A 22,201-nucleotide genomic window follows, 5' to 3' on the forward strand; every position below is an offset into this window, starting at 1 on the left:
CATGGACATCACCAGATGGTCAACACTGAAATCAGATGGATTATATTCTTTGCAGCCAAAGATGGAGAAGCTCTATACAGTCAGCAAAAACAAGACCAGGAGCTGACTGTGGCTCAGATCATGACCTCCTTATTACCAAATTCAGACTCAAATTGAAGAAAGTAGGGAAAACCGCTAGACCATTCAGGTATAACCTAAATCAAATCCCTTATGATTATAGAGCGGAAGTGAGAAATAGATTTAAGGGCCTAGATGTGATAGACAGAGTGCCTGATGAACTATGGACGGAGGTTCGTGACATTGTACAGGAGACAGGGATCAAGACCATCCCCATGGAAAAAGAAATGCAAAAATGCAAAATGGCTGTCAGGGGAGGCCTTACAAATAGCTGTGAAAAGAAGAGAAGTGAAAAGCAAAGGAGAAAAGCAAAGATATAAGCATCTGAATGCAGAGTTCCAAAGAATAGCAAGGAGAGATAATAAAGCCTTCCTCAGCGATCGATGCAAAGAAATAGAGGAAAACAACAGAATGGGAAAGACTAGAGATCTCTTCAAGAAAATTAGAGATACCAAGGGAACATTTCATGCAAAGATGGGCTCGATAAAGGATAGAAATGGTCTGGACCTAACAGAAGCAGAAGATATTAAGAAGAGGTGGCAAGAATACACAGAACTGTACAAAAAAGAGCTTCACGACCCAGATAATCATGATGATGTGACCATGCATCTAGAGCCAGACATCCTGGAATGTGAAGTCAGGTGGGCCTTAGAAAGCATCACTATGAACAAAGCCAGTGAAGGTGATGGAATTCCAGTGGAGCTGTTTCAGATCCTGAAAGATGATGCTGTGAAAGTGCTGCACGCAATATGCCAGCAAGTTTGGAAAACTCAGCAGTGGCCACAGGACTGGAAATGGTCAGTTTTCATTCCAATCCCAAAGAAGGGCAATGCCAAAGAATGCTCAAACTGCCACACAATTGCACTCATCTCACACGCTAGTAAAGTAATGCTCAAAATTCTCCAAGCCAGGCTTCAGCAATACGTGAACCGTGAACTTCCTGATGTTCAGGCTGGTTTTAGAAAAGGCAGAGGAACCAGAGATCAAATTGTCAACATCTGCTGGATCACGGAAAAGGCAAGAGAGTTCCAGAAGAACATCTATTTCTGCTTTATTGACTATGCCAAAGCCTTTGACTGTGTGGATCACAATAAACTGTGGAAAATTCTGAAAGAGATGGGAATACCAGACCACCTGACCTGCCTCTTGAGAAATCTGTATGCAGGTCAGGAAGCAACAGTTAGAACTGGACATGGAACAACAGACTGGTTCCAAATAGGAAAAGGAGTACGTCAAGGCTGTATATTGTCACCCTGCTTATTTAACTTCTATGCAGAGTACATCAAGAGAAACGTTGGACTGGAAGAAGCACAAGCTGGAATCAAGATTGCTGGGAGAAATATCAATCACCTCAGATATGCAGATGACACCACCCTTATGGCAGAAAGTGAAGAGGAACTAAAAAGCCTCTTGATGAAAGTGAAAGAGGAGAGTGAAAAAGTTGGCTTAAAGCTCAACATTCAGAAAACGAAGATCATGGCATCCGGTCCCATCACTTCATGGGAAATAGATGGGGAAACAGTGGAAACAGTGTCAGACTTTATTTTTTGGGCTCCAAAATCACTGCAGATGGTGACTGCAGCCATGAAATTAAATGACGCTTACTCCTTGGAAGAAAAGTTATGACCAACCTAGATAGTAACTTCAAAAGCAGAGACATTGCTTTGCCGACTAAGGTCCGTCTAGTCAAGGCTATGGTTTTTCCTGTGGTCATGTATGGATGTGAGAGTTGGACTGTGAATAAGGCTGAGTGCCGAAGAATTGATGCTTTTGAACTGTGGTGTTGGAGAAGACTCTTGAGAGTCCCTTGGACTGCAAGGAGATCCAACCAGTCCATTCTGAAGGAGATCAGCCCTGGGATTTCTTTGGAAGGAATGATGCTAAAGCTGAAGCTCCAGTACTTTGGTCACCTCATGCGAAGAGCTGACTCATTGGAAAAGACTCTGATGCTGGGAGGGATTAGGGGCAGGAGGAGAAGGGGACGACAGAGGATGAGATGGCTGGATGGCATCACGGACACGATGGACATGAGTATGAGTGAACTCCAGGAGTTGGTGATGGACAGGGAGGCCTGGCGTGCTGGGATTCATGGTGTTGCAAAGAGTCGGACACGACTGAGCGACTGAACTGACTGAACTAAACTGCCGGCAAGAGTTCTCTCTGTGTCTCATCACGTGGCTGATTTACAAACCCCGCAAAAGTACATTGAACTCAACAAGCCGTATGTGAACGCATATGAAGGCGATGATAAGCACTTTCTCCTTTTCCTTCTGGTTTCCATCTAGTTTTGGCTGCGCTGGGTCTTGGTTTGTGCTCACGCTTCCTCTAGGTGCGGCAGACAGGGGCTGCTGCAGCTGCGGTGTGCAGGCTTCAGGAGCTGCAGCTGATGGACTCCACTGCCCTGCAGTACGTGGGGTCTCCCGGGCCAGGGACCGAGCCTGCGTCCCCTGCCCTGGCCCACCAGGGAAGCCCTGTAGACCTTTTCTGATGGTTAGAGGCAGACTTGAATGAACAGTCATCTACCATGTTCTTTGATGTGAAGACCTAATCTCACGTAGAACTATGTTAATTGTTTCCAAACTGGCCAGTTATAATCAAAACCCCAAGGAGATCTGCAGGGGTGTGAAGAGGCCAAGTTCTGAGAAAATGATTCCTGCCTGGCTCACTTAGAAAAATTTAAAAAAAAATGTTTTTTAAACCTCCTAAAAATGTGACCCCAGTCCTCCTGTCTACGAATTACCGAGCAGCAGCAGCAGAGAAGGCAGGCAGGTCTGTGGAACAGCGGGGGATGAAGTTCAAGAAAGACGTGGCACCTCGGACACTTACATCCCAGATGGGTGGATTTAAGAGTAAATATAAAATATAACCAAAAAAGGATGTAAGGAGGGGCCTCTTCAAGCCAAGGAAAAGGATAAAGGAAAAAAAAATTGAGTAGACCTGACTACACAGAACTCAAAAACCTCTGTCCGCTGAAAATGCAGTGACAAGAAAATGTTCATGCTAGGGCACTGTACATGTGCACACATCACATATACACGTGTGTGTACATGTCACATACACGTATGTGTGCACATCACATATACACGTGTGTGCACGTTGCACATACGTGTGCACACGTTACATATACATGTATGTGTGCACGTTACATATACGTGTACATTGATATGTACGTGTTTGTATTGCATATAGGTACACATATATTTAAAAGGTGTCTTGCTTTAATATTGTTTTTAACTTTAATAAAAACATTTGTTTTTGAGTGCTCTGCGTCTGCATCGCCGTGTGAGGTCTTTCTCTAGTTGCCGTGAGTTCAGGCTGCTCTCCAGCTGTGGAGAACGGCTTCTCGCTGCAGCAGCTTCCCTTGCTGTGGAGCATGGGCTCCAGGGCGCGCGGCTTCGGAAGTTGTGGCACAGGGGCTGTTACTCCGCGGTGCATGGGATCTTCGTGGATCAGGGATTGAACCGGTGTCCCCTGCACTGCAAGGCGATCGTTAACCACTGGATACATACCGGGGGGACTTCCCTGCTGGTCCAGTGGTTAAGACTCCACGCTCCCAATGCTGCAGGCACAGGTTCAGTACCTGGTCAGGGAACTAAGATCCCACATGTTGCACGGCCAGAAAATAAAATAATTTTTTAAAAAGCCCACAGACAGGGAGGCCCTGTATGTGTTGTATGTGTACACCTGAGTACATATTGATGTGGATATTCTCGCTGCATATATATGTGTGTATTACATGTTCACATACTGCATATATTTGTGTACATCTAAAAATGGAATAGTGGACAAAAGAGAAAACTGTCGAAACGAAGGAACAAATAATTCTATTTCTAATACTGTATTTCCTTGGCTGCCTCAGCTTTGCTGCAGCATCCAACCTCCTGGTGAAGCTCCCTGGTGAGCCAGGGGTTAAGACTGCGCTTTCATGCCAAGGCAAGGGCTCGAAGCCTGACTGAGGAAGTGAGACCCCACGTGCTGCGTGGCATGGCCAGAGAGAGAGAGAACGTGTCTAGCTGAACTGTGTCCTGATGGAGCTTTTTCTGTAGACTGACATGGTTGTGGTCACCTCACAGAGTCACCACGTGGTTCTGTTTATTCAGAGGCTGTGTTAGATCTGGGGGGAGGAAATAGCAGACAGTTGCTGATAAACTAAGAAAACCTAACAAGCTTTTCTTCTGGCTGCACTTGTGACCTGTGGGATCTTAGTTCCCTGGCCAGGGGCTGGTCCTGTGCCCTCGGCAGTGGAAGCGTGCAGTGTCAGCGCTGGACCGCCGGGGGCATCCCCAGACTGCTTTTGCGCTCACGTTAGCGGCTTCTACGCGCGCGGCTCTCGGCTGTGGCAGCGCAGGAGTGGCCGCGGCTTGCGCTTAACGTACGCTTGTTGCTTAGCTGCTAGGTCACGCCGGGCTCTTTCGGCCCCGTGGACTGTAGCCCACCAGGCTCCTCTGTCCATGGGGTTTCCCAGGCAAGGATACTGGAGTGGGTAGCCATCCCCTTCACCACAGGCTCTTCCTGACCCAGGGGTCAAACCCCCATACTCTGCACTGGCAGGCAGATTCTTGGAGGACGTCTGAGACTCAGAGCCAGGCAGAGCCGTCTCCGCCGGCCCCGAATGCGGCCCCACAGTAGGCTGCTCGAGGACGCTGGATCCCAGTGATTCCAGGTGGGGAACGTTTCAAGCGTGTCCTTATTCCCCTGGGGACCAAAGACGTCCAGCTAGGAGAATCTGGACTGACTCTCACAGCTGTGGACTGAGCCGAAACTGTCTGCGGAAGCGCTATTCTGAAGATTATGACTCAAACACTGAGGAAGCTAAGGTGACTGGCGGTTAAATGAATCAGAACATGTATAATTTCTTAAAAATTTATTGACTTAAATAATTTTGCCTATAATAAAGCCCTTTACACTTAAAAATAAAGTGTATACATGCAGAGAAAAAACGAGAGTAAATGCATCTCCAGGCCACGGCTGTCAGCTGAGGGTTGTTTTAATTCTCGTACACCTGATTGCCATCCCCCAATTTCTCCAATATACACGTGTTATGTGTATGATGAGAACACAAAGTTTGTATGTAAATAAAAGAGCATTGAGACATCAACGGAAGGCGGGGCCAAAGGGTATTTCCAACAGTTTTCTTGAAGAACAGTAATAACATGTTCCATATCAAACTTTTTAAAGAGATGGGAATACCAGACCACCTTACCTGCCTCCTGAGAAACATCAAGAAGCAACAGTTAAACTTTCCAAACTGGGAAAGGAGTACGTCAAGGCTGTGTACCATCACCCTGCTTATTTAACTTCTATGCAGAGTACATCATGCGAAATGCCAGGCTCAATGAACACAAGCTGGAATCAAGATCGCCGGGAGAAATATCAATAACCTCAGATATGCAGATGACACCACCCTTATGGCAGAAAGTGAAGAGGAGCTAAAGAGCCTCTTGATGAAAGTGAAAGAGGAGAGTGAAAAAGTTGGCCTAAAGCTCAACATTCAGAAAACGAAGATCATGGCATCCGGTCCCATCACTTCATGGGAAATAGATGGGGAAACAGTGGAAACAGTGGCTGACTTTATTCTCTTGGGCTCTAAAATCACTGCAGATGGTGAGTGCAGCTATGGAATTAAGACGCTTGCTTCTTGAAAGAAAAGCTGACAAACATCAACAGTTTATTGAAAAATAGAGATGTTACTTTGCCGGCAAAGGTCCATATAGTCAAAGTTACGGTTTTTCCAGTGGTCATGTATGGATGTGAGAGCTGGACCTTAAAGAAGGCTGAGCGCCGAAGAATTGATGCTTTCAAGCTGTGGTGTTGGAGAAGACTCGAGTCCCTTGGACTGCAAGGAGATCACCAGTCAATCTTAAATCAGTACTAAATATTCACTGGAAGGACTGAAGCTGAAGCTCCAATACTTTGGCCATCTGATGGGAAGGACTCACTCATTGGAAAAGACCTCGATGATGGGAAAGATTGAAGGTGGGAGGAGCAGGGGATGACAGCGGATGAGACGGTTGGATGGCATCACTGACTCGAAGGACCTGAGTTTGAGCAAGCTCCAGAAGTTGGTACAGGACAGGGAAGCCTGGTGTGCTGCAGTCCATGGGGTCACAAAGAGTCAGACACAACTGAGCAACTGAACATTATGAAAAGGTGTCGCTCGAAGCGGTAAGGTGCTGCCCTCGGCTGAGCACGCCAGCAGCCCCACTGGGCAGGCAGTAGCAGTGTGCGTACATGCTAATTTGTATGAGTTTCTTTTAAACTAAGAAGTATGGTAACAGTCAAAGCTAGATTCTACTTGTTTTTTGCCAATGAAGTTGTCAGAGCTTCCGTTTGCCGCAGGGAAGGGCTTGCAGCCAGCCTCAGGGACGCCGGAGGAGCAGTGGGTCGGTGCCGCGGGCCCAGAAGCCAGCCTGGCAGGACCAGCCGGAGCCTCCAGAGCGGGTGGCGCCCGACCAGTGCCGCCGGCTCTCGGCATCACTTTGTTCTCACAACCAAAACCACACTGGAATGACGCAGCACGTGGTTCCTCTCCTTTATCGCAGACTGTCACTTCCAGCAATCTACGGTAGGAGCGTGCTGAAGAACGCAGAAAGACGGCGTATGAAAGATGGTTTATAACAGTGACAGCTTGAAAGTAACTTTCGCGTCCAACGGAAGAACAGCTAACAGGACAGCCCGCCCTACCCAGAACCTCAGCTCCAAGACAGCAGGCTCTGCTGGAGAGGCCGGCCACGCGGTGAGGACGCTGGGGGCCAAGATGGCAGGCTGCGCACGCCGCGTTTGCAGGAGCGTGAAGACACACCGTCAGAAAGCAGAAGGCAGCGCACCAAGGTGCAAAATGCGGCTTTATGGAGAATCATGGGTGTCACTTCCCTTAATTCCTGCTGTCTGAAACGTGGTCATTCAGCCTCCATCCATACTTTAATGAAAGTGTGAGACAGACTCCAGCACTCTGTACGGACGTGAGCCGGCAGCTGGTCTCTGCTTTAAACTGAGCGGGATGGCCGAGTCCCAGAGGGACGCCACCTCTCCCCGTCTCCGGGGCCACCAGGTGCGCCTCCTCTCAGGGGCTGAGTGCTGTGGGGTCCGGGGCAGCCCCGCAGGTGGCCTCACCCGCTGGGGTAGAAAGCCTGCTTCCGCCATGGACGGGGTGGCCAGACGGGACGCTGGGCTGCACGGCCACTAACGCGTTGTGTGGCGAGTCCAGGGAACTTGCTTCTTCCCAAAGGCCCACCATCTGAGCCTACTCTCCCTCCCGCAACAGAGTGTTCACTTAGAAGTAATACTGTCTGTAATTCTGTTTTCTCTCCCCTTTAATTATGTTAAAAGAGTTTACAGAAGAAACTCGGGATGGAAATCAAGGCGGCAGCTGTCCAAGGACTTGAGGACAGGGTCCCCCCTCACCCAAGAAGAGCGCCCTTCCCCGCCTTCTGAACATCAGCGGGAGGAGAGGATGCCCTCGGCGCTCTCCCACCAGCTCCCTCTTCAGCAGCCCACGACCTCTAGGCGTGCTTCAGGTGGGTGGGTCACACACACGTTAATTTCCGGGGTTGCTCCCCAGGGGGAAACTCCTGCTGCTCGAGGGCGGGGCCACACCCAGGAGCTCGGCCACGTCCAGGGCATCGACCGGGCCCACGCCGCCCCCGCCCGAGGCTCCCGCGCCCAGCAGGCCGCCAGGCACATAATAGGGGCTCAGCAAGCGCTGGTCCAACTGGACGGCGAAGGGCTTCTCGCCGCCGTGGAGCCTGCGGTGCTCTGCCAGGGGCCCGCTCCAGCCGAACACCTCGCCGCACTCGTGGCACTTGAAGGCCTTCTCGGCCGAGTGGGTCTTCTGATGTTTGATGAGACAGTGGTTCTGGCTGAAGGCCCGGCCGCACCGGCCGCACCGGTAGGGCCTCTCGCCCGTGTGCACGCGCTGGTGCACGATGAGCGACGAGTGGCAGCTAAAGGCCTTCCAGCAGCGGCTGCAGTCGAAGGGCTTCTCGCCCGTGTGCACGCGCCGGTGCACGACCAGGTACGAGTGGGAGCTGAAGGCCTTGCCGCACTCGTCGCAGCGGAAGGGCCGCTCGCCGCTGTGCACGCGCTGGTGCACCGCCAGGTACGAGTGGCAGCTGAAGGCCTTGGCGCACTGGCCGCAGCGGAAGGGCTTCTCGCCCGTGTGCGCGCGCCGGTGCAGCGTCAGGCGCGAGCGGCTGCTGAAGGCCTTCGGGCAGTCGCCGCAGCGGAAGGGCTTGTCGCCGCTATGCAGCTTCTCGTGCGCCGTCAGCGACGAGTGGCAGGCGAAGGCCCGACCGCACGCGGCGCAGCGGAAGGGCTTCTCGCCCGTGTGCACGCGGTGGTGGCGCGTGAGGTGCGTCCGCTGGTTGAAGGCCTTGCCGCACTCGCCACAGCGGTAGGGCCGCTCGCCCGTGTGCACGCGCAGGTGCATGCCCAGCAGCGAGCTGCAGCTGAAGGCCTTGCCGCACTGGCCGCACTTGTAGGGCCGCTCGCCCGTGTGCACGCGCCGGTGCACGTTGAGGGACGAGCGGCAGCTGAAGGCCTTGCCGCACTGGCTGCACAGGAAGGGCTTCTCGCCGGTGTGCACGCGCCGGTGCTCCAGGAGGTTTGTGCTCCAGCTGAAGGCCTTGCCGCACTCGCCGCACTTGTAGGCCTTCTCGCGCGCATGCCAGCGCCGGTGCAGCGCCAACGCTGCGCTCCGTTGGAAGGCCTTGCCACACTCGCCGCAGGCGAACGGGCCGCTCCCCGCACCCTGGCTCCGGCGCCGGCTCCCGGCCCCGGTGGACCGCACTCTGCCCGGCTGGCCTTCCGGGGAGGCGCCTGCTGAGGGAAGGCGGGGCTGGGCCGGCAGGGCGCTCTGCAAGCCAAGTGCCTCCTTGGACTCACAGTTGCCCCGCTGGCGCTCCTCGGCAGACCCACCACTAGCGTAGGAGGCTTCGCCTCGGGTCAGAGCAGTCGCCGGGCCCCCCCAGGTACACCCGTTGCCGAACCCAGGGTTGTGCACACCAGTCCTCGCCAGCCCTTCTGCGATCGGCTCCCAGGGCGGCTCTTCCTTGTAAATAAGCGTCTCCTCCGCCTCAGGCCCGGGCTCCCGTCCTGGTTCTGGAAGGAAGGGAGACCACCCTAAGAGCATGCGGAGGGGCAGCGCCAGGGCTCAGGGCGGGGCGTGCCAAGAGCGCAGGTGCGCGGAGGGACGCCGGTGCAGGGGCAGGGCGGCGAGCATGGAAGGGGGCTGTGGGCGGGGCGGAGCGGTGCGGGGGCGGGCGGAGCGGGGCGGGCGGAGGCGGGCAGAAGCCAGGCCGCTCTGTAAGGAGCCGGGCCGCGGGTGGCGTCGTCCCTGGGGTCCGAGTCCACACTGACCGCCCACGTGTGACCACCCCACGTGCAGATGCTCCGGTCTCCCTCCGGCTCAAGGCAACCGGCTGTGTCCGTCCTGGTCACTGTGCCCCCAGCACGGGTGCTGGCACACAGCCGGTGCTCAATGTGTGCTCGGGGAAGGGCGGCAGGCGGGGCTGAGCAGGCGCAGAGGGAGCAGCGGGCCGCAGGGGCGGCGGGGAGGGGCTCCGCCCCCGCGCCCCGCTCACCTGGACCGGGCCGCGCAGGCCCGTCTCTGGGAGCCCGCCATGGCTCCTCGCCTCGCTCCAGGTGGGAGATGACGTCTGGCTTGCAGACCGGAGGCCCTGCGCGGGGAGGAAGCAGCGTGGCTCTGGGCGCTGGGTGTGCCAGCGCTGAGGAAGGGGGCTCCGACGAGGAACCCACGCTGACCTGCGGGTCTGAGGACCCCAGAGAGACTGACGCCCCCTCCAGGGCAGGCTGGGGTCGCGGGGCCTGTCCACCCCTCCCCTCTCCTCCAGGCCCCACCTGCAGGCAGAGATGCCGATGGCAACACAAGGGCCCAGGGCAGACACAGGAGGCCTGCCAGGCCCAGCCCGGAGGAGAGATGCTGGACCTGGCCCCCTCACCTTGGGCACCATCTTACCCAGGGAGAGAAGGTTCTGGTAGTTTTCCAGCATCACGTCCCGGTACAGGGCCCGCTGGGGGGAGCCCAGCTGGCCCCACTCCTCCTGGGAGAAGTCAACGGCCACGTCCTTGAAAGTCACGGGCTCCTGGAAGGACACACGTGTTCTTTCTCTCTCACCCACCTGTGATCCTGGGTGATGGAGGAGCTCAGCATCAGAGACCTCGGGAGCCGTCCTGAGTGTGGCCGAAAGGCTGCGCTGTAGACAAAAACGGCCCCGGCTCCAGACAGGCGCCGCCCTGCACCCTGAGGGCGGACGGGACCCTTCCGTGTCCTTCCTGCTTGCCTCCCACTTCTTCTCGCCAGGGCGCCTGCTCTCCCTGGGCCCCGTCCCTGCCCTAACCTGCTCCTGCCCTCCCCCAATGCCGGCCCCTGGTCTGCGGTGCCCCCTTCGGTCATCCCAGCTCTGAGCATCCGGCAAGGCCCAGTGACTGACTCCGCGTGACTCTGGTCTGGAACCCCGGTGTTCTGGGCAAGATTAGCCGGAGATTAAAGGGTTCTCCGGGCTCACACCGAAACCTAAAAGTCTCAGAAAGATCCAACTGCACATGAAGGAATTTCCCCACATCCGAGAGCACGGAAGGAGTTAGACCCAGCACTCACTCAGACGCCAAAGGGGAGAAGGGGGGGCGGAGGGGGAGACGCGGGCCGACGCGCACACGCTGCTACGTGTGAACCTGAGGAGAGCCTACGCTGCAGCTCAGGGCACTCCGCTCAGTGCTCTAAGGCGAGCTGGATGGGAAGGAAGCCCACCAAGGGAGGCTGCGTAGGCACGCGTGGCCGACTCACTCTGCTCGACAGCAGACCAGCAGCGCCGCGCAGCGAGTGCGCTGCAGCAGAGGCTTCAGAAGCCCACTCCGTCCAGATCCAACCAAGTGACCAAAAGCAAGAGCCAATAAAACCAGAATTACGGTAAAGCAGAACTTGTTTACCTCAAAAGAAGGGGTTAAAGGCGAAACAGAACCAAAAAGATACAAGACGGAGAGAAAACACAGCCCAAGGGCAACTACACACTCACCCCAGCAACAACCGAGGGGCGCGAGCGGCCCGAGCAGCCCGGGAGACGGGGGATGCGAGAATCCAGACAGCCCGGGAGACGGGGGGCGCGAGCGGCCCGAGCAGCCCGGGAGCTGGGGGGACACGAACGACCCGGACAACCCGGGAGACGGGGGATGCGAGAACCCAGACAGCCCGGGAGACGGGGGGCCGCCAGAGTGCAGCGGAACGGCAGAGCCCAGCCGCGCCGGGATGGCGCAGGGCACACACAGAGACCAGGACAGCCTGAAAGGGGGCAGGACAGAGGCAGTGCGCGCGGCCGGTGGGTGGAAGCTGAGGCGGCTGTATCAGCAGCAAAGACTTCAGAGCAAGGGACACCAGAGATAAAGCATGGTCACGTGACTCTGCAGTGATCTCACTACAGATCAACTCAGAAGAGCTCACAAGAGTCGCAAACAAAGCCGGACCTGTCAACAGAGCCTCAGGGCACACAGAACAAAGCCCGACAGGACTGAAGACAGGCTCCTGGTGGCGCCCGGCAATGACTCTGCTGCCAGGCCTCGATCTAGGAAGACCCCACATGCCACGGAGCAACTGAGCTCGTGGGCCGCAGCCAAGAAGCCTGCGCACCCAGGCCCTGCTGCTGCTGCTGCTGCTGAGCCGTGTCAGTCGTGTCCGACCCCGTGCGACCCCACAGACGGCCGCCCACCAGGCTCCCCCGTCCCTGGGGTTCTCCAGGCAAGAGCACCGGAGTGGGTTGCCAGTGCCTTCTCCGTTAGGGCCCACACTCCACAGCTCGAGAGCAACCCTAACCCGCCACCACCAGAGACAGGCCCGGGCAGGGACAAGCACCCAGCACACAAAAAAAGTTAAAAAAAGAAAACAGAAGCAGACAAACCCACAGTTACACAGATGATCTTACCACAATCTTCCCGTAACCGACACAATATTCAAGCAGAAAATGTCAGAACACCTGAATAACACCACGACTCAGTGTTGACTTGGCATTTACAAAACACTCTAGCCAACAAAAGCAGATGCGCGTTCTTCTCAAGTGCACACAACGCTTACCAAGATAAACCACACGCGGGATGATAAAGTAGCCTCGGTGAATCGGAAAGACTTCAAACCACACAGTCCCCTCTCTGACTGCAGCAGAATCAGAGACAACAGAAGACACCTGGAGAATCCTCCCCTACTCAGCACTGACAGACTCCGAAATGATACGGAGCTATTCTCCTCTGACCTCCAGTAGCATACTGGGCACCTGATGACCTGGAGAGCTCCTCTTCTGGTGTCCTATCATTCTGCCTTTTCATACTGTTAATGGGGTTCTCAAGGCAAGAATACTGAAGTGGCTTGCCATTTCATTCTCAAACAAGAGATGGCAAGGGTGAACGTCAACATTCTAGGAATCAGCGAACTAAAACGGACTGGAATGGGTGAATTTAACTCAGATGACCATTATATCTACTACTGTGGGCAGGAATCCCTCAGAAGAAATGGAGTAGCCATCATGGTCAACAAGAGTCGGAAATGCAGTACTTGGATGCAATCTCAAAAACGACAGAATGATCTCTGTTCGTCTCCAAGGCAAACCATTCAGTATCACAGTTATCCAAGCCTATGCCCCAACCAGTAACGCTGAAGAAACTGAAGTTGAATGGTTTTATGAAGACCTACAAGACCTTTTAGAACTAACATCCAAAAAAGATGTCCTTTTCATTATAGGGGACTGGAATGCAAAAGTACAAAGTCAAGAAACACCTGGAGTAACAGGCAACTTTGGCCTTGGAATGCGGAATGAAGCCGGGCAAAGACTAATAGAGTTTTGCCAAGAAAATGCACTGGTCATAGCAAACACCCTCTTCCACCAACACAAGAGAAGACTCTACACATGGACATCACCAGATGGTCAACACCGAAATCAGACTGATTATATTCTTTGCAGCCAAAGATGGAGAAGCTCTATACAGTCAGCAAAAACAAGACCAGCAAAAACAAGACCAGGAGCTGAGTGTGGCTCAGATCATGAACTCCTTATTGCCAAATTCAGACTTAAATTGAAGAAAGTAGGGAAAACCACTAGACCATTCAGGTATGACCTAAATCAAATCCCTTATGATTATAGAGCGGAAGTGAGAAATAGATTTAAGGGCCTAGATCTGATAGACAGAGTGCCTGATGAACTATGGACGGAGGTTCATGACACTGTACAGGAGACAGGGATCAAGACCATCCCCAAGGAAAAGAAATGCAAAAAAGCAAAATGGCTGTCTGGGGAGGCATGACAAATAGCTGTGAAAGGAAGAGAAGCGAAAAGCCAAGGAGAAAAGGAAAGATATCAGCATCTGAATGCAGAGTTCCAAAGAATAGCAAGAAGAGATAAGAAAGCCTTCTTCAGTGATCAGTGCAAAGAAATAAGAGGAAAACAACAGAATGGGAAAGACTAGAGATCTCTTCAAGAAAATTAGAGATACCAAGGGAACATTTCATGCAAAGATGGGCTCGATAAAGGATAGAAATGGTCTGGACCTAACAGAAGCAGAAGATATTAAGAAGAAGTGGCAAGAATACACAGAAGAACTGTACAAAAAAGATCTTCACGACCCGGATAATCACGATGGTGTGATCACTCATCTAGAGCCAGACATCCTGGAATGTGAAGTTAAGTGGGCCTTAGAAAGCATCACTATGAACAAAGCCAGTGAAGGTGATGGAATTCCAGTGGAGCTATTTCAAATCCTGGAAGATGATGCTGTGAAAGTGCTGCACTCAATATGCCAGCAAATTTGGAAAACTCAGCAGTGGCCACAGGACTGGAAATGGTCAGTTTTCATTCCAATCCCAAAGAAAGGCAATGCCAAAGAATGCTCAAACTACCACACAATTGCACTCATCTCACATGCTAGTAATGCTCAAAATTCTCCAAGCCAGGCTTCAGCAGTACGTGAACCGTGAACTCCCTGATGTTCAGGCTGGTTTTAGAAAAGGCAGAGGAACCAGAGATCAAATTGCCAACATCTGCTGGATCATGGAAAAAGCAAGAGAGTTCCAGAAAAACATCTATCTCTGCTTTATTGACTATGCCAAAGCCTTTGACTGTGTGGATCACAATAAACTGTGGAAAATTCTGAAAGAGATGGGAATACCAGACCACCTGACCTGCCTCTTGAGAAATCTGTACGCAGGTCAGGAAGCAACAGTTAGAACTGGACATGGAACAACAGACTGGTTCCAAATAGGAAAAGGAGTATGTCAAGGCTGTACATTGTCACCCTGTTTATTTAACTTCTATGCTGGACTGGAAGAAGCTGGAATCAAGATTGCTGGGAGAAATATCAATAACCTCAGATATGCAGATAACACCACCCTTATGGCAGAAAGTGAAGAGGAACTAAAAAGCCTCTTGATGAAAGTGAAAGAGGGGAGCGAAAAAGTTGGCTTAAAGCTCAACATTCAGAAAACGAAGATCATGGCATCCGGTCCCATCACTTCATGGGAAATAGATGGGGAAACAGTGGAAACAGTGTCAGACTTTATTTTTTGGGCTCCAAAATCACTGCAGATGGTGACTGCAGCCATGAAATTAAAAGTCGCTTACTGGTTGGAAGAAAAGTTATGACCAACCTAGATAGCATATTCAAAAGCAGAGACATTACTTTGCCAACAAAGGTCCGTCTAGTCAAGGCTATGGGTTTTCCAGTGGTCATGTATGGATGTGAGAGTTGGACTGTGAAGAAGGCTGAGCGCCGAAGGATTGATGCTTTTGAACTGTGGTGTTGGAGAAGACCCTTGAGAGTCCCTTGGACTGCAAGGAGATCCAACCAGTCCATCCTAAAGGAGATCAGCCCTGGGTGTTCTTTGGAAGGAAATGATGCTAAAGCTGAAGCTCCAGTACTTTGGCCACCTCATGTGAAGAGTTGACTCATTAGAAAAGACTGATGCTGGGAGGGACTGGGGGCAAGAGAAGGGGACGACAGAGGATGAGATGGCTGGATGGCATCACGGACTCGATGGACACGAGTCTGAGTGAAGTCCGGGAGTTGGTGACGGACAGGGAGGCCTGGCGTGCTGCGATTCCTGGGGTCGCAAAGAGTCGGACACAACTGAGCGACTGAACTGAACTGAAATAATATGGAGCTGAAGAAGAAATCAGCAAAAAATTGTAGAAACTTCTTTGAACTGAAACAGGAAAATAAAACATATCAAAATGTTCAGCTTAAACCTAAAAAGGACTTAGAATGAACTTTATAGCAGTGAATCCTATGTGAGAACAGGTATCAAAACAATACTTAAGTTTCAACTTGAAGAAAGTGAAAGAAAGAAATAGCGAAGGAAAGAAGGTGAAGGAAAGAAATAAGAATCAGAAATCAGTGAAGAGAGAAAAGAGAATCCACAGAGAACAGCCAACGAGACCAACGGAGGGCTCTTTGCATGATGGCCCCCCTCGCTGCGTGACCCAGCCATCCCGCTGCCGGGCCCTCACGCGAGAGAGAAAGCACACCTGTGACCTGGGCGCCAATATTCATAGCAGGCTTACGGTAACAGCCCAAACCTGGACTCAGCCCCTGACCGTTCATGAGCTGGTGAGCAGATAAACAAACGGTGGGGTACATATACAATGGTGTTATGCGTGGAAATTAGTTTGTTGAAGCCCTAAGCTCCAATGTTAGAATGTGACTCGAGCTGAAGATGGGGTCTTTAAAGAGGTTATCAGAATGGGCCCTGAGTAAGACTAGCGTCATGATAAGGAAATTAAACTCGGACACAGACGTGTACAGAGGGAAGGACGCGTGAGGGGAAGCGCCGTCCACAGACCAAGGAGAGCAGCTCAGAAGAACCCACCAACACCCTGGCCTCAGACTTCTGGCCTCCAGAACCAGGGGACACGGCACGTCTGCTGCCTGAGCCACCAAACCCGTGGCATCTCCACAGGGCAGCCCAGCAGCCTAAAGCAGGTGGGGTCTCATTCAGCAGTCAAAAGGAGCAAGCTGCTGACGCACGTCAGGACACGGACGTAAGAGCATCGCGCTAAGTGACATAAATCAGAAGCAGAATCACATGCACAGGGGCGTCCCTGGTGGCCCAGCGGCTGAGACTCTGCGCTCGATCCCTGGTCGGGAGCTAGATCCCACGTGCCACAACGAGTCTGCATGCCACAAGCAAAGACCTGGTGCAAATAAAGAAGTATTCTTAAAAATCACCTATGTAATTCCATGTGACATTCTCCAAAAGGCAAAATGATTTTGGTTGCCAAGGGGACAGGTGGGGAAGATGGACTGAAAACGGGCATGAAGGGACTTTCTGGGTGATGCGGAAGTGCTGTCCTGGCTGTGGGGCTCACACAGCAGCATGCACGTGCCAAACTCACCAAGTCCCACGTGCATAAAACTGGAGCACTCTTCCTGTGTATAATCATACCTCAGGAAGTCTGACCAAGAAGGCTGCCCGCCAAAGAATCAGTGCTTTCAACCGTGGTGTTGGAGAAGACTCGAGAGCCCCATGGACTGCAAGGAGATCCAACCAGTCACTCGTAAAGGAAATCAACCCTGAATATTCATTATAAGGACTGATACTGAAGCTCTGATACTTTGGAAAGACTAGAGATCTCTTTAAGAATATTAGAGATACCAAGGGAACATTTCATGCAATGTTCCAACCAGCTCACCCTAAAGGAAATCAGTCCTGAATATTCACTGGAAGGACTGATGCTGAAGTTGAAACTCCAATACTTTGGCCACCTGATGTGAAGAACTAACTCCTTGGAAAAGACCCTGATGCTGGGAAAGATTTAAGACAGGAGGAGAAAGGGATGACAGAGGATGAGATGGCTGGATGGCATCACCGACTCAATGGAGTTTGAGTAAGCTCCGGGAGTTGGTGACGGACAGGGAGGCTGGGCGTGCTGCAGTCCGTGGGGTCGCAAAGAGTAGGACAGGCCTGAGCGACTGAACTGATTTCATGCAAAAACAGGCACAATAAAGGACAGAACCAGCAAGGCTCTAGGAGACGCGGAAGAGGTCACGCGGGGGCAGAGCTGCCCGGAACTGCACAGACAGTACTCCATGGCCGGCCGTCCAGGGCGGCGTGCGCACTCACCCAGCGCCAGACGGCCCGGCGCGCGGGGCCTTGGGGGCCTCGGGAAGCATCGCTGCAGACTCGAGGAGGTGACGCAACTCCAGCCGAGCTACTTCAGATCCTGAGAGACGCTGCTGCGCACTCGCTATGCCAGCAACTTCGGAGAAGTGAGCAGTGGCCACAGGACTGGAAAAGGTGAGTTATCATTCCAATCCTAAAGAAGGGCAATGTCCAAGAATGTTCAAACTACCGCTCAACTGCACTCATTTCACAAGCTAGCAAGGTAATGGTCAAAATCCTTCAAGCCAGGCTTCAACAGTATGTGAACTGAGAACCTCCAGATGCACAAGCTCAGTTTAGAAAAGGCAGAGGAATCAGAGATCAAACTGCCAACTTCACTGGATCACAGAAAAAGCAAGAGAGTTCCAAAAAACACCTACTCCTGCTTCACTGACTACGCTAATGCCTGTGACTGTGTGGATCACAGCAAACTATGGAAAAATCTTAAACAGATGGAAATGCCAGACCACCTCAGGTGGTCTCTCCTGAGAAACCTGTATGCAGGTCAAGAAGCAACAGTCAGAACCTTACATGGAGCAATGGACTGGTTCAAAGTTGGAAAGGGAGAGCATCAAGGGTGTATATTTTCACCCTGCTTATTTAGCTTACATGCAGAGCACACTGTGCGCAATGCTGGGCTAGATGGATCTCAAGCTGGTATCCAGACTGCCGGCAGAAATAGCAACAATCTCAGACATGCAGATGATAACTCTATTGGCAGGAAACAAAGAGGAACTAAAAAACCTCTTGATGAAGTTGAAAGAGGAGTGAAAAAGCTGGTTTAAAACTCAAGATTCAAAAAACTAAGATCACGGCATCCAGTCCCATCACTTGATGGCAAACAGATGGAGGAAAAATGGAAACAGTGACACACTCTATTTTCCTGGGCTCCAAAATCACTGCAGACAGTGACTGCAGCCATGAAATTAAAAGACAGTTGCTCCTTGGAAGAAAAGCTATGGCCAGCCTAGGCAGTGTATTAAAAAGCAGAGACGTTACTTTGCTGACGAAGGTCCGTGTAATCAAAGTTATGGTTTTTCCTGTAGTCATGTGTGGATGTGAGAGCTGAGCATTAAGAAGGCTGAGCACAGAAGGACTGATGCTTTTGAACTGTGGTGGTGGAGAAGACTCCAACCCTGAATATTCGTTGGAAGGACTGATGCTAAAGCTGAAGCTCCACTACTTTGGTCACCTGATGCAAAGAACTGACTCACTGGAAAAGACCCTGAGGCTGGGAAAGATTGAAAGCAGGAGAAGGGGACGACAGAGGATGAGACGGTTGGATGGCATCACCAACTCAGTGGACATGAATCTAAGCACACTCCAGGAGACGGTGAGGTACAGGAGAGGCTGGCGTGCTGCGGTCCACGGGGTTGCAGAGTCGGATGTTTCTCAGTGACTGCACAGCAACAAGCCTGATGGACTTCAGGGAGACAAGAAGGTGGGGTGAGGACGCACGCTGAGCCCGAGGCGCTCAGGGGAGAAGCAAGACGGTGCCAGCGGAGAGGAGGCGAAAGAGGCAGAAACAAGACCTCAGACCGCGAAGCTGCTAACAGAGCTCTCAGCGGCCACGTGGCTTCAGTGCGGGGGTGTCGACAGGCAAGAGGAGGATCCGAGCCACGTCGAGGCCTCTCTAGGGGCACTCCCAACCTACCTGCCCACATCCGGTGTGTCTTTATTTTGCAGGGCAGGGAGCAAAAGGGTGTGGAATCAAAGGCAGACTTGGTAATGCAACCACAGAGGAGTCAGAACAGACCAGGCGGGATGTCCCAGCAGGGAAGAGCCCTCGCCACAGCACGAGACTGCTGGGGGAGGAGAGCACTTCAGAGAGAGGACCAGCGAGTCAAAGCCCTGGGAAGCTGATGTTTCAGGATTAACATCTGCACAAGAAGGGGAGTGCCTCCGAGGTGGCGCTCTCAAAACACACCCCGCTTTTTCCTCCATTTCAAGGTTGGCTGCAGACATCAGAATATCTCAGCCTACATTCTTCAGCCTGTACTTATCATGGATGTTCTCTACACAATCACAGTACCATCATCACACCCACGAAGTTAAATACTGACACAGCGCGACCTGAAATACATCTACAAATGCCTCTGACAGGATTTCTGGGTCTGTGACCCACTAAGGACCATGTACCTATCTCACGTGCTCGTCATGTCTCCTGAGTGTTTTACAGAACATTCTAGCATTACAGAAGCTGGGCCCGTCTCACCATACGTGTTTTACAGCCATTTCTACCTTTCAAGTGACGGGTTAACAGAATTACCAAGTCCTAAAAATGACAAAGGACTCTCAACTCTCCAAGCCTTTCACCCATACTGTCTCTATCAGCTGCACCTTTCTGAACACTGGGAAGGACAGACAGGGGTAGGTGGTGGAACAAAATGATGAGCAAAAACCCAAAGTCTGTAAAAGGAGTGATTTGTGCTTCACTCAGCTGCAGAAATGGAGAAGGCAACGGCCCCCCACTCCAGTACTCCTGCCTGGAGAATCCCAGGGACGGAGGAGCCTGGCGGGCTGCAGTCCATGGGGTCGCTGAGGGTTGGACACAACTGAGCAACTTCACTTTCACTTTTCACTTTCATGCACTGGAGAAGGCAATGGCAGCCCACTCCAGTGTTCTTGCCTGGAGAATCCCAGGGACGGGGGAGCCTGGTGGGCTGCCGTCTATGGGGTCGCACAGAGTCGGATACGACTGCAGGGACTTAGCAGCAGCAGCTGAAGCGGCCCCAAGGCCAACTCCCTTCAGAGCCTCCAAAGCCTCCGTAATTCCATGTTTTTCCACGAAGGCCTTGTGTCAGGAACTGGGTACAGAGAAAAAGCATATCGGGACACACGCTCTACCATCACTCTGACCCCCAGCACTGCAACCCAGCCCTCCCATCAGCCGTTCCACATCTTCCTAACTTACTCCCAGGAAACGCCCCGAAACAAGGGTCAACCGCAGCAAGCATCCCATGGGCCTGTGTGTGGAGATGAGCCAAGTGGTCTCACGGGAGCGGCCACCCACTAGGTGTGCGTGGCACTAAAACCGCCACCGAGTGCTCCTGGCACAGTGCTGGGCACACAGCAGTCCCGAGCGACGGACCGCGGCTGGGCTGTGTCAGGCTGGAAGCGACACTCGCCTGGAGAGCGCACTCAGGCGTCACCGGACCTGTCCCCCCACCACCCGGGCCCAAAGCCTCCTGAGGACTGGAGCACAGACACCCAGATCGGGGGCCCTGGATGACCAACGGCCTGGATGATGGAAGGACGATGCCAACCCTCCTCATAAAAAACGAGATGTTCAAAAAAAGGAAAAGACAAGACAGCCACTCACCTCGGACCTGGCTTCCAGGAGACCCTGAGGCAATGCATCTTCTGGAATCTCTTTGAGGGGACGAGCAGGCTCTGGAAAGGACGAATGAGTCAACGGGGCTGTTCTGTCCACAGGCACCGGGCACCCCCGGCAGAGGGACAATCAAGGGCAGTCAGAGGCGAGCCCCAGCTTCGGCACAACCAGAGGGAACCTGGGGCTAATCCTGCTTTCCGGCGTCTCGGACACCCCACTTACGGAGGAAACGCGCCGCCGTCCCCGTGCCCGTGCCCACCGCGAGGAGGCGGCGGCGGCCTGACTCCGGGGCGCTCCCGCGAACCCCGCCCGCCCTCCCCGTGCAAACCCAGGCCCGCGGCGGACGGGCCAACCGTACCTGCCCCCCGGGTCTCCGAGGTGTCCATGGCGCCCTCCCTCGACGGCCGCCCCGGCTGGGGCCGGGCCGCGCTCCCGGGGCTGGGGACGCTCGCGCAGCCCCGCGGGGTCGGCCGCGCGGCCCGGGTCGGCGTCAGGCGGGCTCCGCAGGCGCCGGGCGCGTCCGGCGGCGCCCCCGCCCCATGGCGCGCCGCGCCAGCCCGTCAGTCACGCCTCCCGGGTCCGCGCGGGCCGACCAGGCCTCGCGCTTGGCCGCCCCGAGCTGAGGGTCGCGAGGGTGGCACAAAGGCGAGGGGCGGACGGGCGGACCCACGAAGGGCAGGAACGCCGAAGCGGCCCGCCTCCCACGGACAGCGCGGCCGCCACAAAGGAACGCGCGCGCGGCGCCGCGGGGTGCGCGCATGCGCGGGACGCGCGCACCCCTCCCAGGAGCCTTTGCGCCGCGCCGGGGCGGCGGGGCCGGAGCCGCTGACGTGCGTGCCGCACAGCCTTCTGGGAAGCGTAGTTACGGGCCCAGGAACGCTGCGCCCGGCCCCGCCCCCCTCCCCCTGCTGCTGCCGCTGCTGCCGCTGCTGCTAAGTCGGTTCAGGCGTGTCCGACTCTGTGCGGCCCCATAGACGGCAGCCCACCAGGCTCCCCCGTCCGTGGGATTCTCCAGGCAAGAACACTGGAGTGCGTTGCCATTTCCTTCTCCAATGCATGAAAGTGAAAAGTGAAAGTGAAGTCACTGAGTCGTGTCCAACTCTCAGCGACCCCATGGACTGCAGCCCACCAGGCTCCTCCATCCATGGGATTTTCCAGTCAAGAGCACTGGAGTGGGGTGCCATTGCCTTCTCCTCTGTGCCCCTAGGCTGCGGAAATCACCTGCATCTGGGTGTGTGTGTGATGTGTATGAGTGGTGTGGTGTTTGGGTGATGTGTGTGATGCGTGTGGTGTGTGTGTGGTGTGTGCATGGTGTGTGCTGTATGTGTCGTGGTGTATGTGTGTGTGTCGGCGTGCGGTGTGTACTTGCGCTTTCTGTGTGTGACATTGTGCTGTTTGTATATGGTGTGTGTGTGCGCGTGGTGTGTGTGTGGTGTGTACGTGGTGTGTGCTATGTGTGGTGGTGTGTGTGTGTGTGTGTGTCTGCGTGCAGTGTGTACTTGCGGTCTCTGTGTGCGACACTGCTGTTTCTATATGGTGTGTGCTGTATGTGTGGTGTGTGTGTGTGTGCGCATGCATGTGGGGTGTGTGTGGTGTGT

At 53.7% G+C, this 22,201-nt stretch overlaps 1 protein-coding gene across 1 annotated transcript; it reads right to left on the reverse strand.

Annotated features, from left to right (window-relative positions):
• Positions 1 to 4,981: 4,981 nt before the first annotated feature.
• ZNF74 (zinc finger protein 74) lies at positions 4,982 to 21,030 on the reverse strand. The gene is made up of 5 exons (XM_052654975.1): positions 20,962 to 21,030; positions 20,592 to 20,662; positions 10,094 to 10,220; positions 9,699 to 9,794; positions 4,982 to 9,216 (listed from the first exon to the last, which is right to left on the reverse strand). The coding sequence occupies exons 1-5, from the start codon at positions 20,987 to 20,989 to the stop codon at positions 7,655 to 7,657; spliced, it is 1,884 nt and encodes a 627-aa protein (XP_052510935.1). The 5' UTR covers positions 20,990 to 21,030; the 3' UTR covers positions 4,982 to 7,654.
• Positions 21,031 to 22,201: the final 1,171 nt, after the last annotated feature.

This window comes from Budorcas taxicolor, chromosome 17 (genome assembly GCF_023091745.1).
Source record: "Budorcas taxicolor isolate Tak-1 chromosome 17, Takin1.1, whole genome shotgun sequence".
Classification (NCBI taxonomy): Eukaryota; Metazoa; Chordata; class Mammalia; order Artiodactyla; family Bovidae; genus Budorcas; species Budorcas taxicolor.

Bases quoted from the DNA above. Each gene is read 5' to 3' on its own strand.
- ZNF74 (XM_052654975.1), bottom strand. From the start codon at position 20,989: ATGGACACCTCGGAGACCCGGGGGGCAG. The intron at 9,795-10,093 runs GTAAGATGGTGC...CTCCCCGCGCAG, and splicing joins CCAGAACCTTCTCTCCCTGG to GGCCTCCGGTCTGCAAGCCA. The intron at 9,217-9,698 runs GTGAGCGGGGCG...CCTTCCTTCCAG, and splicing joins GCCTGCGCGGCCCGGTCCAG to AACCAGGACGGGAGCCCGGG.